Genomic DNA, 15222 nt, shown 5'->3' with positions numbered 1-15222 from the left:
TTACGTTTAGTACTTTTTGAAAAATCTACTACACTTCTACAAAATATTAATTCTTGGCATATTATTGAAAAGCCATATGAAAAATTGTCTCTAGTACTTTTAGGGTTTAAAAAAAACTATTTCGCACTTAGTATTTTATGAAAAATTTACTACTCTTTTACAATGTTAAAGTTTTTTGACAAAGTAATAAGAAATCATTAAGAATATTTTCTCTAGTATTTATGAAATTCAAAAAAGTACTGTTTTAGTTTTACTACTTTTTTTAAAATCTACTACATTTTAACAAAATATTATTATTTTGTTAAAGTTGTTATATATCCTAATGAAAATGTTCTCTAATACTTTAGCGGCTAAAAAAAGTACTATTTTAAGTTTAGAACCTTTTGGAAAATTTACTACTATTTTATATAATAGTAGATTTTGGATTAGTAGTAATAAGACCTAAAGAAATGTTTTCTAGTATTCATAAAAGGTACTATTTTAAGTTTAGTACTTTTTGAAAAATAAAGTACTCTTTTTAAAAATTGTAGTTTTTGACATAGTAGTTATGTTATCCAACAGGAATTTATTTCAGTACATTTGGAATAAAAAAACAAGTACTATTTTACTTTAACTACTATTTGAAAAATCTACTACTCTTTTCAAAATATAACATTTTTAAAATGATAGTAATATAAAATGAAATGCTTTAAAATACCTTGAAACCCCTAATCTCTCAAATAAAATCATGATTTACAACAAGTAGAAAATCTGCGAACTAAAAACACACGACTACGAAAAATCATTTTTCTTTTTTCCCCAAATCTTCCAAAAACAGTTTTAACAAAAAAGCTAAATCTGTTAAAATCTTTCAAACAATTTTCTTACAATTCATTCAAGTTTTGTTTGTTTTTTTTGCAGAATTTTTTTTTTTATAATCGCTTCGTTTTATTTTAAATGGTCATATTGACCATTTTTGGTAAATAATCGTTTGGTATCGAAGTGGAAAAAAAACATACTTGAAAAATCACAAAAAAAAAACTGAATAAAATAATGTAAAATGTAGGAGAGTACAAATCTACTGTAATGTTTTGTTGTGGTACGTCGTAGTACTTGCACCACAATTTACAATTGTGAACAACACATTCATTGGTATTTTGCAATTCGCCAACAACTGCCTTTAAAGCTGTAAAAACAAGGAACCTGTGAACCAGAGGCAGGCATATCATTGTTATCGTTGTTGCTGTTGTTGCCGTAGATATTCTTGTCATCATTGTCAGTTTTAAATGGAGAGCTTAAAAGCAAGCCTGAGTATAACAACAACAACAATAAGGATGATAATATTAACCAGGCTTGGAAAATTTCAATTTTCAAATGGGATTTGAACTTCTAAACATAAATTTAGATACTTTTTTAAATGTTGTTAAACAAATTTACCTCTAACATTCAAAGTAAATAACGTATTAGTCTTTTAACTTACATTTTAATGTGTTTGTAATAATAGGGTTTGGCAAAACCAAAGAAAGTACTTTTGCTGTTGGAAAAAGTACTATTTTACTTTAGTACTTTTTGAAAAATGACTATTTTCTACCAAAATTTTAGTTGTCTGATATAGTATCAAAAAAATCCTAAAGCAAGTCAAAAAAGTACTACTTTAAATTTGGTACTTTTTAAAAAAATTCTACTACATACGTCCTAAGGAAAATGTTTTTTAGTACTATTGCAATATAAAAATGTGCTATTTTATGTTAACAACTTTTTGAACGAATAGTAGTAATAAGCCCTACAGAAATGTTCTCTAGTATTCAAAAAAGTACTATTCTACGTTTAGTACTTTTTGGGAAAATCAACTACTTTTTTTAATACAGCATTTTTTTAGTACATTTGGAATTAAAAAGTACTATTTTTCTTTAATACAGGATTTTTTTTAGTACATTTGGAATTAAAAAGTACTGTTTTACTTTAAGTACTTTTTGAAAGCAATACTCGTTTTCATATTTTTTTTTTTGTTTTTATATAATTTTAAAATATATTTAAAAAGTAGTTTTTATTGCTAGTTTTTAAATTAGCAATAACATACCATTGTTAGTTTATTAAGTACTTTTCCAATTCAAAAAAGTACTCGTTTTTTGTTGGTACTTTTTGAAAAATCAACTAAATTTTTTTAAAAAAACAGTAGTGAAAAAGGTCTCTTTTACTTTTGCGTTTCAAAAAACTGATATTTAACATTTAGTACTTTTTGAAAAATCTACTAGTAATTTGAATTTGATACTTTTTATTAAAGAACCCAAAAATTCAAAAATTTCATTCGTAATTATGCTCTGGGTGAAGAAAGAACTCGCGAGTCATTGCCATTTTTGCGTAAGGAGTAAGCCGTAATTGGTGATGGAGTTATTTTAGGCCGAGTATTAACTTAAAGAATTCAAATAAAAAATTTGAAATTTGACCCCTTTGGTGAAGGGGATAATGTTTCCGGATTTAAGCAAAATTTCAGTAAATATTCATTTATATTATTATTTACATTATCTGAGACCTTTTCATCGAGTTGGTCTTGACTATATCTGGTATATTGATACCACATTTGGGTCCGTAGGCCGAAAACCTATTTCAACTAGAAATGAACTTGGATCATGATGAAGAATTTAAAAAGTCTAATAATACTGAACTTTCCATTACTGATTTTTACACAATGCTTAGCTTAAAGTTGAAGATCATTTATTGTGGTTGTTGTTTTTGCTTAGTGTGTTCTTGCAACCGATTCAGTAGAAAAAAACAAGGTTTGTATAGTTTTGCAAATGAAAAAAAAAAAAAGTTTTATTGAAAGCAAATATTTTTTTTATGCACCTACAATATAAAGCCATGAAAACATAAGCTCTAGAATTAAAGATATTTGTTTAGAAACAGTTGCAGTAAGGAAAATAGCACAATTCAACAGATGGCTACCGATTCAAATGATTAAAAGGTAACGATAACGCTAATTTCTATTATGTCGGTAATGGTATTTGTTATTATTTCGGTAACGCTAATTTCGGTCTGACTTAAATTATTAGCAAGTTTTACACTAATTAATAAAAGCTGACATAGGTGATATTATATTGATGTTTGAATTCTGTAGAATTCATTTCATAATTTAAAATTATTTTATAGAATTGCGCTAACGGTATTAACGTATACATCGGTAACGATAATTTCACGGTAGTTGCGCTGAAATGGAATTTTAGGGGTAAATTTAGCTAGGGGCAGCCAACATTGGATAATATACTTGCTGTGATGTGTTTGACAAAGTTGTATAATATTTTTTAGAATCGCGATATTTACTGTTGTATTTTTGTTTTCACTGTATTGTAGTGGTACATAGTTTTTGCTAGAGCGATAATTGGTAACTGGAAATAATCATAATTTCTGCCTATCCCCCACTCTGACAGTGACAAAATTATAGCAAAACGGAAAGTTTTCCATCTTATGTATGTTTGAAAATTGGTATTTTATAATTTTATCCTTGCCTTAAAGTTCAGAATACGGAAGTATCTCTTAAAATATCTTGACTTGTGCTAGATTTTCAACCCAAACTATTACCAATCTTGAACAAACATTGTATTGAATTGTTATGCATTTTTAACTGCATTCGATATTATATAAATCGATTTTCTGCTGACATCAAAAATATAAAAGATCTTAACTTAAAAAAAAGTAGCCAAATTGTAATGATCATAAATGTATGAGAATGATTATTCCTTTTATAAAAAGAAATCACAAATGATGTTTTAATTTTTAAATTCAATTGACATTTTTCTTAAAAGATCAAATATTAAACAGCTAGTAATCTTAGCTAGCTTTAAAAAATGTTTAATTTTTATATGATTCCATACATTTTCAAGGAAAATTGTCTTGTCACGTTGTCACATCATCGTTAATTTTTGTTTGTTTTTTTGTTGCCTACATTTGCATCACCTTATTTGGTTTGAATTTGCCATATAAAATTTAAATTTTTCTTTTATTGATACTTTTTTTTCTGAATTTTGTTGTCATTGTTGCCATTGTGCTGCTTCCTTGATGTGGTTTATTGTGACCAGTCATCTCTGATCATATTAATCCATTAGCGGCTTGTTATTGTCATCCATTGAAGACAGCCAGCCCCACCAAACTTCTTTGTAAAGGAGTGTTTTTTCTGTTTTTTGTCGGGTGAGGTCAAAAGTCAACACGATTCGTTTTTGTTTTAACGTTTTAGATTATTTTCATAATTTTTTTTGGTATTTTTTGGGGTATTGTCTTATTTTTGAAATGAATACAAGTAAGTTGTGTTTGGTATTGAGTTTAATATAAAGTCCGTCTGTTTTTAAAGATTTCATTTAAGATGGTGTCATTTGATATTGTTATTAAGTTTTTTCATCTAACGATATTTGTTAAATGACACTTTTTTTATTAAAGATTATTGTTAGTTTTTTGAAACTCAATTATATTTTGGCGTCTGCTGATTTTTTTTATGGTATGAAATTGGCATATGTTTTATTATGGTTGAGCTGCAAGAAATACATACATATAGGCACGAATCTAACAGTGTATGTAAAAATTAAAGTGTTCAATTTTTATTTTTAAATTATCAAAATTTCTCAAAATTTTCCTTAGTCTACCACCATATGGTTTTTGATTTAAATCTGTAAATGTCCGTCCCTTAACTTTACGGTTTGGATTAGAATTATCTAATGTACTGCATCTTTTCTTTCTTTGATGTATTCTGTGGTAAATGTGACTTTTGTATTATGAAAACACAAGACACAAACCAAAAAATGAAACTTTTGACATTTGATGAAGTTTGACAGCATGCTGTGTGACGTTTGAATGACACAATAAGGCGGAACAATACATTAATGTTTAAAACCACATCAACAAAATGAACATTTATTGTATTAAATAAACACAAAAATTTCATATTTATTACAAAATAAAATCTAAACACTGGACTACAAAGAAAACTAGAGATTTGAATATATTTTTTTGTAAATTTATTTGACACACCTTTAAGTCATCAAAAATGTCAACTATTTTTAAAATAACAAGACATTTTTTAAGCACTGAAAAGTTTTAATACCTAAAATTCTCATTCCTAATCGGGAATTTTACGCAAAATTTCGGGAATTTTTTTATAAGATTTCTTCATAAAGTCACAGTATTATTTCTTAACATATTAAATATGATGAACAAATATGTTGCCAATCGAAAGATTTGATCCCTATAAGCACCAAAGCCCCAAAAATTCAAGCCCTTCAACAATTTGATGGAATTTGACTTGAATGCGAATTTATATTTTAAACTTGAAAAATATTTGAAAAGATTAAATATTTTTCAAACAAAAAGCATGGCTTGAGTTTATATTTCCTTTTTACTTACGAATGCTATTGATATAAAAAGTAATACAATTATAATTCAAGGCTTGAATTGCACTTGCTTTCAACTTGAATTCCAGTAAAAATGATTATTGGGATTATACGAGGGTTTGTCAATTAGTCCGTGACTTTTTAATTTCCCGGCTTTTAACTGATGGCAACAAAGCTCCTGTCAACAGGCATCTGACAGTTAACTCCTGTCGTTTAGTTTGTATTTGACAGCCATTAAAAGCAGATTACTTCGTGATTTGAGGACGATACGTGAATCCACTACAACACACCAGAGACAGTGTGTTTCAAAGTTGGTTTGTCAGCCAATGAAATCCACACTAACTGCCTTCAAAATGGTAAACCATTCAATGACGAATATTATGCCAACGTATTGAGTCGATTTAATCAGCCCAATTATGAATAAAAAATTCACCGGGAGTTTGTTCCCAGGGAGTTTTTTTCCCATTGCATTTGAATAGGAAAAATGGCAAAAATCGATTAATTAGACTACGAATAGCTCCCTCATCCGCCCTATTCTCCGGATTTAATCCCGAGTGACTATTTCTTGTTTCCAAACCTTAGGAAATGGTTCGGAGGAAAGAGATTTGACATCAACGATGAAATCTTCCCAGAAACATATTTCGATGACCTCGACAAATCTTATTTTTTAAAGGGGATAACAAAATTTGAGATTCGTTGGACTCAAAGGAGTCTATGTCAAAAAATAAAATAATTTTTTATCCAAAAACCTGTGTTTCATTCAAAAAGTCAAGGAATTTAAAAGAAAATATTGAAAAAGTAATGTTGACCCTGTACTGTAATTCCGCCAATCTTTAGATGACCAACAATTCTTGAAAACATCGTATATTTAAATCTTCATTAACACATTTATTTCACTCAAAACTTTAATTAACTATCATTTGTTTATTGTTATATTGTTTTTATTACTAAATAAAACCATAAAATACTTCCCTTTTAAGACTACATAAAAATCGTTGAGATCACCAAAACTTCAAAGTTAAAAAAAAAGCAATTTGTACCATTAAATTGGCTCATTTAAAACAAATTCTCTTATATACTACATCAAAAAAGAAATTACTATAAAATCAAGACAAGTCTCCAGTAATTTTTATAACTTACACACACTTTCCTCAACCATAGTCTGTATACTTAATTGAAGGTCATGTTGAAACGAAAAAATCGAACACAAAATCATTAAATTTATAACAAATTAACAACAAAAGAAAAACCTCAGCTCTACTTAAAGAACTTACATTTGCACTGATTAAAAGACCATTAAAGAAAACCAACAGTCTAAGCATTGAAGTAAACGTCATCTGGTTTACCTCCTAGTCATACATTCAACACCCCCCCTTTAATGACTGTGAATATAATGATGATGAGATTGTTCAGCGTTAATTGAGCAAAAAACCTAAACCAGCGAATAAATGAAAATTAACTAACTATTAGCTGGATTTTACCCACCTCCTACTTGCTAATACTCCAAAATGAGCTGGTCGTGTAAACAAAACCAATAGTTAAATCGTTAACAATTAAAAAAACATTTAAACTGCTTTAAAGAATGGCGGGGCCACACCTTTATGTGGGAAGACACGCGTTTAAACTCGATTTTTGACTAACTGGCTAGTTAGCTGACTGTCTAACCGTCATTACACACTGACCTGACACCAGTCATCAGCAAATGACCCAATAAGATTTCTGATTTTCTGTTCCACCACAAAACAAACAATTTAATAGTAGTTACCATGATTTTTTTTGTGTTACTTTCTTTCACTTGCTTTTTTGTTTGTTTGTGTTTTAGATTCTTAATGAAAAGTGAAAACAATGTTTTCCTCTTTATGGCCACATACACGTTCATATTACCACATTAACAAGTCATAACTTAAGTCCCTAAAGACTCTTGGACGGAGGGACAGACAGCGAGCAAGAAAAAACAAACATTGCTTGTGCGATAATCCCACTCCCACCTTGTTTCTAAACGCTTACATGTGTAGAAAACCGTTAAAAATTGTTTTCCAATCAGCCACCCACCCAAGCAATTGTTTAAGAAACTTATCGACCAACAACAAAACCTAAGAAAACTAAGCCCACCTAGAAATTTAGTATTTAGCTCATGGTTGTTTTGATTTAATCGTTAAACTTTAATAAAAAAAATTCTTTAAAGAAATTGAAAGTTATGAACAGCTTATACAAACTTAATCTGGTAATCTTCTTTAAGCATGATTTAACATGATGTTAAATATTAGAGTATTATGATTTGTCGTAGATAGGACCACCCAAATACAAAAGAATCTTTATAGATTCTTTCTATTAAATAGTTTTTGAAATAAAAAGTTTACCAAACACTTGTTAAACCATAAACCATAGTTACTAAGCTTTAAAATTAACCCTTTAGGGACAGGACCCAACTCACAACTGGTTTCCTAAATGTGAGTCAAGATAAATAAATATGCCTAGTTAATACATAACAGTGTGAAGATAAATATTGGGTAAAGCTACGTTTCCGCATACACCGTAATCGGCACCGAAAACGAAATTCCATACATTTGCATCGCCAAAAATGTTCTGAAACGAACTTTTTTTCGGTGCAAATGTATGGAATTTCGTTTTCGGTGCCGATTACGGTGTATGCGGAAACTTAGCTTAAATGGCTTAAAAATGCGGGATTTACCATAGATGGCGTATCTTTAGAACGTGCGAGAGATGGTTTGTGCGGTTCAGAAGTGTTGATTTTTACACGGAAGACAAAGATCGCCCATGCCAGCCAAAAAAGTTTGAAGATCAAGATTTGGAGGTGTTACTCCATGAATATTTTTGTCAAACTCAACAAGAGTTTGCAAAATCATTGGAAGCTACTCCATTAGGGAAATTGGGAATAGAATCTGAGAGCCTTGAAAGACGATTTAGTATTTCCATTTTTGCACCGAATCATTACTTGCGATGAAAAATGGATCCATTACGATAAACCAAAGCGTAAGAGATCGCATGTGAAGCCCGGCAACCAGCCGAATCGACACAAATGCCAAATATCCATGGCGCTAAGATAATGCTCTGTATTTGTCTTTATTTTTAAAGCAAACACAAACTGAAGAGTTTTGGTTGTCTGCAGACACACTAAGATTCATTGGCGGGAATCGAACCCGCAACCCTCAGATTATTTGAAGTAACAGCACACTATCGACTAGTCTATCGGGGCAGCAATTGGTGGAACCAAAAGTTTCCTATCTATTATGAGCTGGTGAAATCTGGACAGACCATCACAGGAAACCTGTACCGAATGCAACTGATTCGTTTGAAGCGAGCATTGACCGAAAAATGCCCAGAATATGCAGCCAGACATTAAACCGTAATATTCCATCATGACAAAGCTAGGCCACATGTTGCAAAATCTGTTAAAAACTTTTTAAAAAGTGGTTGGGAAGCTTTTCCTCCGTCTGACTACTATTTGTTTCGATCGATGCAGAACACTTTCTCTGGGATACGCTTAACTTTCAAAAGATGAGCAGTTCTCTTGACGCGGAATGCATATGTTGCCAGAAAGATGGGAAAAGCTCAATACTTTGAATAAATTTATATTGTAGAAATGTTTAATTTTTAAGTCATACACCCAATATGTTTTGACGAATTGGGTTGATAGTTTCAAGTTATTATTACACAAAATATATCTCTTTTGGTCCTATATGATCCGCCTTATTGGACCTGTTTTATAGATTTCTGAGAATCTAATTTTATACTCGTATTCACAGACTATGAGTCAGTACATTTGAAGTGATGAATAAAATCACTTGCTCATTATTCCATAAATATTAATGCTAGGCCTGATTTCTATAATTTTATAATAATTTTTATTATTGTGGCTTTAATTTGTTGTGGCTTTTATTTAAAGAAAACTAATATTATATTTTATTAATAAATAAATCGTTGAACTGCAAAATTTCTTTCTACTCACCACCACTAAATCGTTATCACGACTTGTAGCCACTGTTGCACCCAACCATTGATATGACTTGCGATCAATCACATCGCCATGTGTATTACGATTATTGCCTGTAAACAAAATATAAAAAAAGAAAAGAAAAATACGGAAAATATATTAATAAAGTTATTTCAAAATGTATTGTAGAATTTATAATAAAACACTGAAAACTAAAAAAAAAAAAATGAAAATGCGAACTGAAAAAAATCCAACATCTAGACAATTAATCAAAAACAATCATAAACGAAGAATGGCTTAATTAAAAAGCAGTTAAAAAATGTTTAAATAAAAACAAACAATAGATGACACGAGATGTCAGCTAGCATGGACTCAGTCAAACTCATCAAGAGTCTCTAAAATAGTCAGAATCATCATCATTATAGTGATCTTCATCATCATACTTATGTATTGTTGGGTTTTATATGATGATCATTGGAAAACAGAATACATATTTATAAAGTCAATAAAGTATTTGTTTAAAGTAGTGAGAGAGCGAGAGAGAAAAAAAGTTTAATAAAATTACACCCTTTCCAAAGGAAAATATTTAATCCAGAGCCATAGAAATCTTGATCGTGCCCCTTAAATGTCTTATAAATTTGATCAAATAGCAACAATATAAAATCTAGAAGTTCCCAGTTATAGTGAAAATTCAGAGAACGATAATTTTATTTCATATTTGCAATTTTATTTGACAATATTTCTTCATATTTTGGAAATGGTGTTTTTTTTCAAAAACATAAATCACGGTAGTTGATTTAAAATAAAGAACAAAAAAAATTAAATTATTATTTTGTATGATTAAAATGAAGCGGAAGTTTTATAATGCGTTTTAATTAAATCAAAATTAAAATATGAAAAAAAATGCATACACTTTATTAAAGGGAATTTAAGTGTTTGATTTTAAAACAAAAGTTATATTAAATATTGTGACTTTTATATTTTTGTATAAATATTCATAATTGTTTTGTGGTGTATTTACATTTTTTTGTATGTCATTGGTGCAATTAATTCCATTTTATATTTATTTTAGGATTGTTTTATATATTTGGTTCCATTTGCATACCTTTTAGTCTGATAAAACATTTATTTAAATCTGTTAGTTTTTAAATAAAAATGTCATATAAAAATATTGTGAAAATTAGAAAAAAGAGAAGAAAGTAAGTAAAAGTTATTTGTTGTTTCTAAGACCAATGAATCAATAAATTTATTATTATGCAATTGGAATTTTATTGAAATAAAAAATTATTGAAACATTTCCTAAAAAAGTATTTTTTTATATTATTCGAGCGATAAACAATTCATTTAAAATGTCAAGTATTTTGACATTACTTATTAACATATTTTGTAATGAGTTATACATGCCATCTGCATTACTTAGAAGTGGCTTTGTAATGGCTTGTTTATAATCTTATTAAATTGGTAAAATTTGATTTCATATTTCTGATCAAACATTATCAAAAACAATTTGATTATCGATTTTGAAATTATGTAATTTAGAAACTGTATTGACATTTATTTCTGGACATTTATTTCTTAATATTAATCTATTATTCTGTTATTTTCATGTTGAAGCTGTTTTATATATTTCAGAAAATCAGATTGTTCGCTTTTATTTTGAAACATTTGTATAATATAAATTTATTCAAAGTATTGGCCATAGTTAGCTATGACCTTTTCCCATTCGGATACTCTGTTTCATAGTGAAGCTTATCTGTCTTAGGTGTAGATTCGACTGGTTGGCTGGGCTTCACGTAAGATCTCTTACGCTTCGGGTTATCGTAATGGCTCCATTTTTCATCGCAATTAATAATTCGGTGCAAAAATTATTTTTTTTTATAGCGTTCAAGCATAATTTCGGACATGCAAAATGGTCTTTTAAGGTCTCTGGGCTTCAATTCGTTTGGATGAATCCTGCTCCTCGCAAATGTTTACAATAGGTGGCGTATCTTCCAAACGTGGTTTTGTTTTAAATAACTTATAACTCATTTTGAACGGCACATATCTGACATTTATTCTCACTTAGTTATTGAACATTATAGACTAAACCACAAAGTTTTTTTTAGCTTCAAAGTGCGGGATGTTTTTCTTTACTTCTTTAAAAAAGCTGAATCACACCGATTACTGGTGATGAATGTGTTCCATCGGTTTTAATGTTCGAGAGATCGTTTTGTGCGGTTCAGAAGTGGTGATTTTGACACGGAAGACAAAGATCGCCCAGGCCTGCCAAAAAAAAGTTTGATGACCAAGAATTTGAGGCATTACTCCATGAAGATTGTTGTAAAACTCAACAAGAGCTTGCAAAATCATTGGGAGCTACTCAATTAGCAATTTCAAAACGTTTACAAGCAGCAGGATTCATCCAAAAGCAGGAAAATTGGATATCATACGAATTGAAGCTGAGAGATCTTGAAAGACAATTTTCGTCTATCGGGAGTCCAATCGGGACGAAAAGTTTCCTATCTAGTATGATCTGCCGAAATCTGGCCAGACCATCACAGGGAATCTATACCGAATGCATTGCATTCGTTTGAAGCGAGTTTTGTCTAACAAGGTCCAGAATATGCGGCCAGACATGAAACCGTAATAGTTCATCATGACAAAACTATTTAACAAGAAGTGGTTGGGAAGTTTTGAATCACCCGCCTTATAGTCCAGACCTTGCCCCGTCCGACAACAATTTGTTTCGATCGATGCAGAATGTTCTCACTGGGATACGCTTCACTTTGGAAAAGAGTATCCGAAATTGGCTTGATTGGTTCTTGACCTCAAAAGAAGAGCAGTTCTTTTGGCTCCGAATCCATATGTTGCCAGAAAAATGGGAAAAGATCATAGCTAATAATGGCCAATAGTTTGAATAAATTTATATTGTACAAATGTTTCAAAATAAAAGCTAAAAATTTGAAAAAATTCCTAATTTTTAAGTAATACACCCAATAATTTCGCTCGAAATCAATTATGTATATTTGATATTTGAAAAATTCAATTTGATTTTATATTCATATTCAACTACTACAGATGTGTTTATTTCATCAAAAGTTTATCTTTATAAATTAGTAGCAATTAATCAAAGAACTTATTATTAAAAGGTCTTGACATGTACTAACTAATTCTAAGTAATTCAATACATTTCTAATTCAATTAGACTCTGCTGCCAAAGAAAAAAATCACATCATAATTGATTTATTTCTGGGACTTAGTATTAAACAAAACTATTGCTTCCTAAGAGAAATCAACGGAAACTTCTGTCATTGTTTATTAACTCCAATCTTTAATACTCATCATAAATCGTCTCTCTTTCTTTTGTTTTACTCGTTCCCCATATATTGGCGCTTCTTTATGTGATTTTTTTTTTTTTGCATAAATTCTATAAATTGCTGTTGCAAGAGTTACATTTTACGAATTATTAAATATTTTGTTCAGTCAATCTTTTTGTGCAGCACCCCGCCAGCACTTAGAGTCGTTGCTGTTGACTACTCATACTTCCTAAATGGGATGGCTGGATGGCTGGCTGGATGGATGGGCAAACGGCTTCCGCTTTAAATAAACTCGTGAATTGAAATTCAATTGGCTGAAAAGTCAAAACGCCTGAACAAATGACGAATGCTGTTATTATCACTTAAACAACTATTTACATACAAATCAACCATGTATTTTATTTGTAGTTGAAAAGACAATGACGACGTCAACACAATGATGACAGCAACGATGGAGACGGCGTCGAACGAACGCAATGACGGCGGCTATAATGATGACCACGTTGTCACGATGCTTATTTGTAGTGGCGGCTTTTCGAAGTTAATCAGTCAAATCACGTCAATGTAACCAACAAATAATGAGAGAGTAAAAACATACATACATATATGTTATATTATTTTCTTACACTCATTCTCAGTGACAAATGGAACTAATGGTGAAACATGCTAATTCATTGATCAATTGATCACCAACATTTATTAGGATCATTCATTCATTTATCCACTTTTTCTACTTTTTCTTATTGATTTGACTTAACAAGCCTTTGGTTGTAGAAACTAGCACCCTGCTCAGCGTGAACCATCATAATAATCACACCGTTTACATGTTTGTTGGTCATGATTACCATGATCATTGAGACGTATTCTCTGCTTGTTGTACGAGTATAGGTGCTTAAAAGCAGAGATGGTACCGAAGCTCTTATTGAAAGTCTACTGTTATTAGGTACTTTTAGCACTTTTTACTATTTAGTGATTTTATTGTGTAAAATAAAACCCTAAAAATAGAGAGTAGTTGCGTTTCAGTTGCCAGAAAAATACTTTTACAAGTAAATCAAAGTGTTTGCTTAAGGAAAAGTCAAAAAATGGTACCTTCCTTAACAAAATTTAAAATCCCTTGCAGCCCATCCCTGCTGCCCTAGGTGTGATTGTGCGAGAGAGTGTGTAAGCAAATTATGATGGTGGTATTGGAGTGTGAATGTTGGTTTGTTGTCAGTTACTTAAATGCAGTCAATTTTGCATTCATTAACACATTCATCTTTTTTTCCCCAGTGTTTTTTTTTGCCTGAAACCGCTTTTACTGTCGTTAAAATTTTAGCTTCACTTGATTTGTTGTCCACAATTTAACCATTAATTTGCTTACGCTTCTGTTTGTATAAAGTTTTTTAAAGCGAAAGCAACAGCAACAAAAAGTGTTAATGTTTGACACGATCTTATCGTGTTCGTCAGAGCCGTAGAGACAAAGTTCTCTCAATGGGGAGGGCTAAAATATATATATGAGAACAGAACAGAAATTTAAATAAATAAATTATCCAATTACATAGTTGTGATTTTGACGCGGAAGACAAAGATCGCCCAGGCCAGACAAACAAGTTTGAAGATCAAGAATTGTTGGTCCATGAAGATTGATGTAAAACTCACCAAGAGCTTGCAAAATCATTGGGAGCTACTCAATCAGCAGTTTGAAAACGTTTGCAAGCCGCAGGATTCATTCTAAAGCAGGGAATCTGAATTGAAGCATAGATACCTTGAAAGAAGACTTTGTATATCTGAAATGCTGTTTGAACGCTATAAAAGAAAATCATTTTTGCACCGAATCATAACTTGCGATGAAGAATGGATCCATTACGATAACCCGAAGTGTAAGAGATCGAATGTGAAGCACGGCCAACCAGCCCAATCGACACCAAAGCCAAATATCCATGGCTATTTATTTGGTAGGACCAAAATGGTTCTATCTATTATGAGCTGCTGAAATCTGATCAGACCATCACAGAGAACCTGTTGCGGTTAAGGAACATAACACGATGCTGACTCAACAGTTCTTTCTGGGATGTTACCGGAGGAGTCATCCAAAATTCAACATCACACAGTTGGAGTCTCCCCCAAGGCATGTCAGACAGGACCTTAGAAAATACGAGGAGAGCATACAGAGTTATGTACAGGATCCATTGGATCGCAGCTCGTATATGACAGCTTTGAACGACATTCACAGAGACGCCATCAATTCGGCGGTAGCAGGATACCGTATGAATGTCGTACTTGGAGGTCACCCACCACCGATAGCAGATGCCAAGAAGAAGATGCCGCGTAAAACAAGATTCGTTCTGGCACAACTAAGATCAGGATAGAGCAACAGGCTTAATGCCTTTTGGTCCCGCATAGACCGTGCCAGGTCAGGGTCCTCATGATACCCTCCACATTTTCAACTCTCCAGCAAGCCCTACTTCACTACGTCCATTAGATTTATAGACCCATCCAGCAGAAGTAGCACAATTTCTTGGACTTGATATTGCAGAACCCCCAGATAAAATATTGTAAAATTTTTCACGCTGCTGCAGCAACAACAACCTGTAACGAACGCAACTGATTCATTTGAAGCTAGCATTGGCCGAAGAAC

At 31.2% G+C, this 15222-nt stretch overlaps 1 protein-coding gene across 2 annotated transcripts in view; it reads right to left on the bottom strand.

Annotated features, from left to right (window-relative positions):
• The window catches only part of if (inflated), a 92497-nt gene that overhangs the window by 21397 nt on the left and 55878 nt on the right, over positions 1 to 15222 (bottom strand). For both annotated transcript variants that reach the window (XM_065510416.1, XM_065510417.1), the window contains exon 4: positions 9325 to 9422. In XM_065510416.1, coding sequence (XP_065366488.1) covers positions 9325 to 9422 — 98 coding nt within the window. The remainder of the gene's footprint in view (positions 1 to 9324; positions 9423 to 15222) is intronic.

The sequence above is a fragment of the Calliphora vicina genome, chromosome 4, assembly GCF_958450345.1.
Source record: "Calliphora vicina chromosome 4, idCalVici1.1, whole genome shotgun sequence".
In the NCBI taxonomy this organism is placed as follows: Eukaryota; Metazoa; Arthropoda; class Insecta; order Diptera; family Calliphoridae; genus Calliphora; species Calliphora vicina.
The sequence above is the reverse complement of the archived record's forward strand: the minus strand, read 5'-3'. Positions and strand labels throughout refer to the sequence as shown.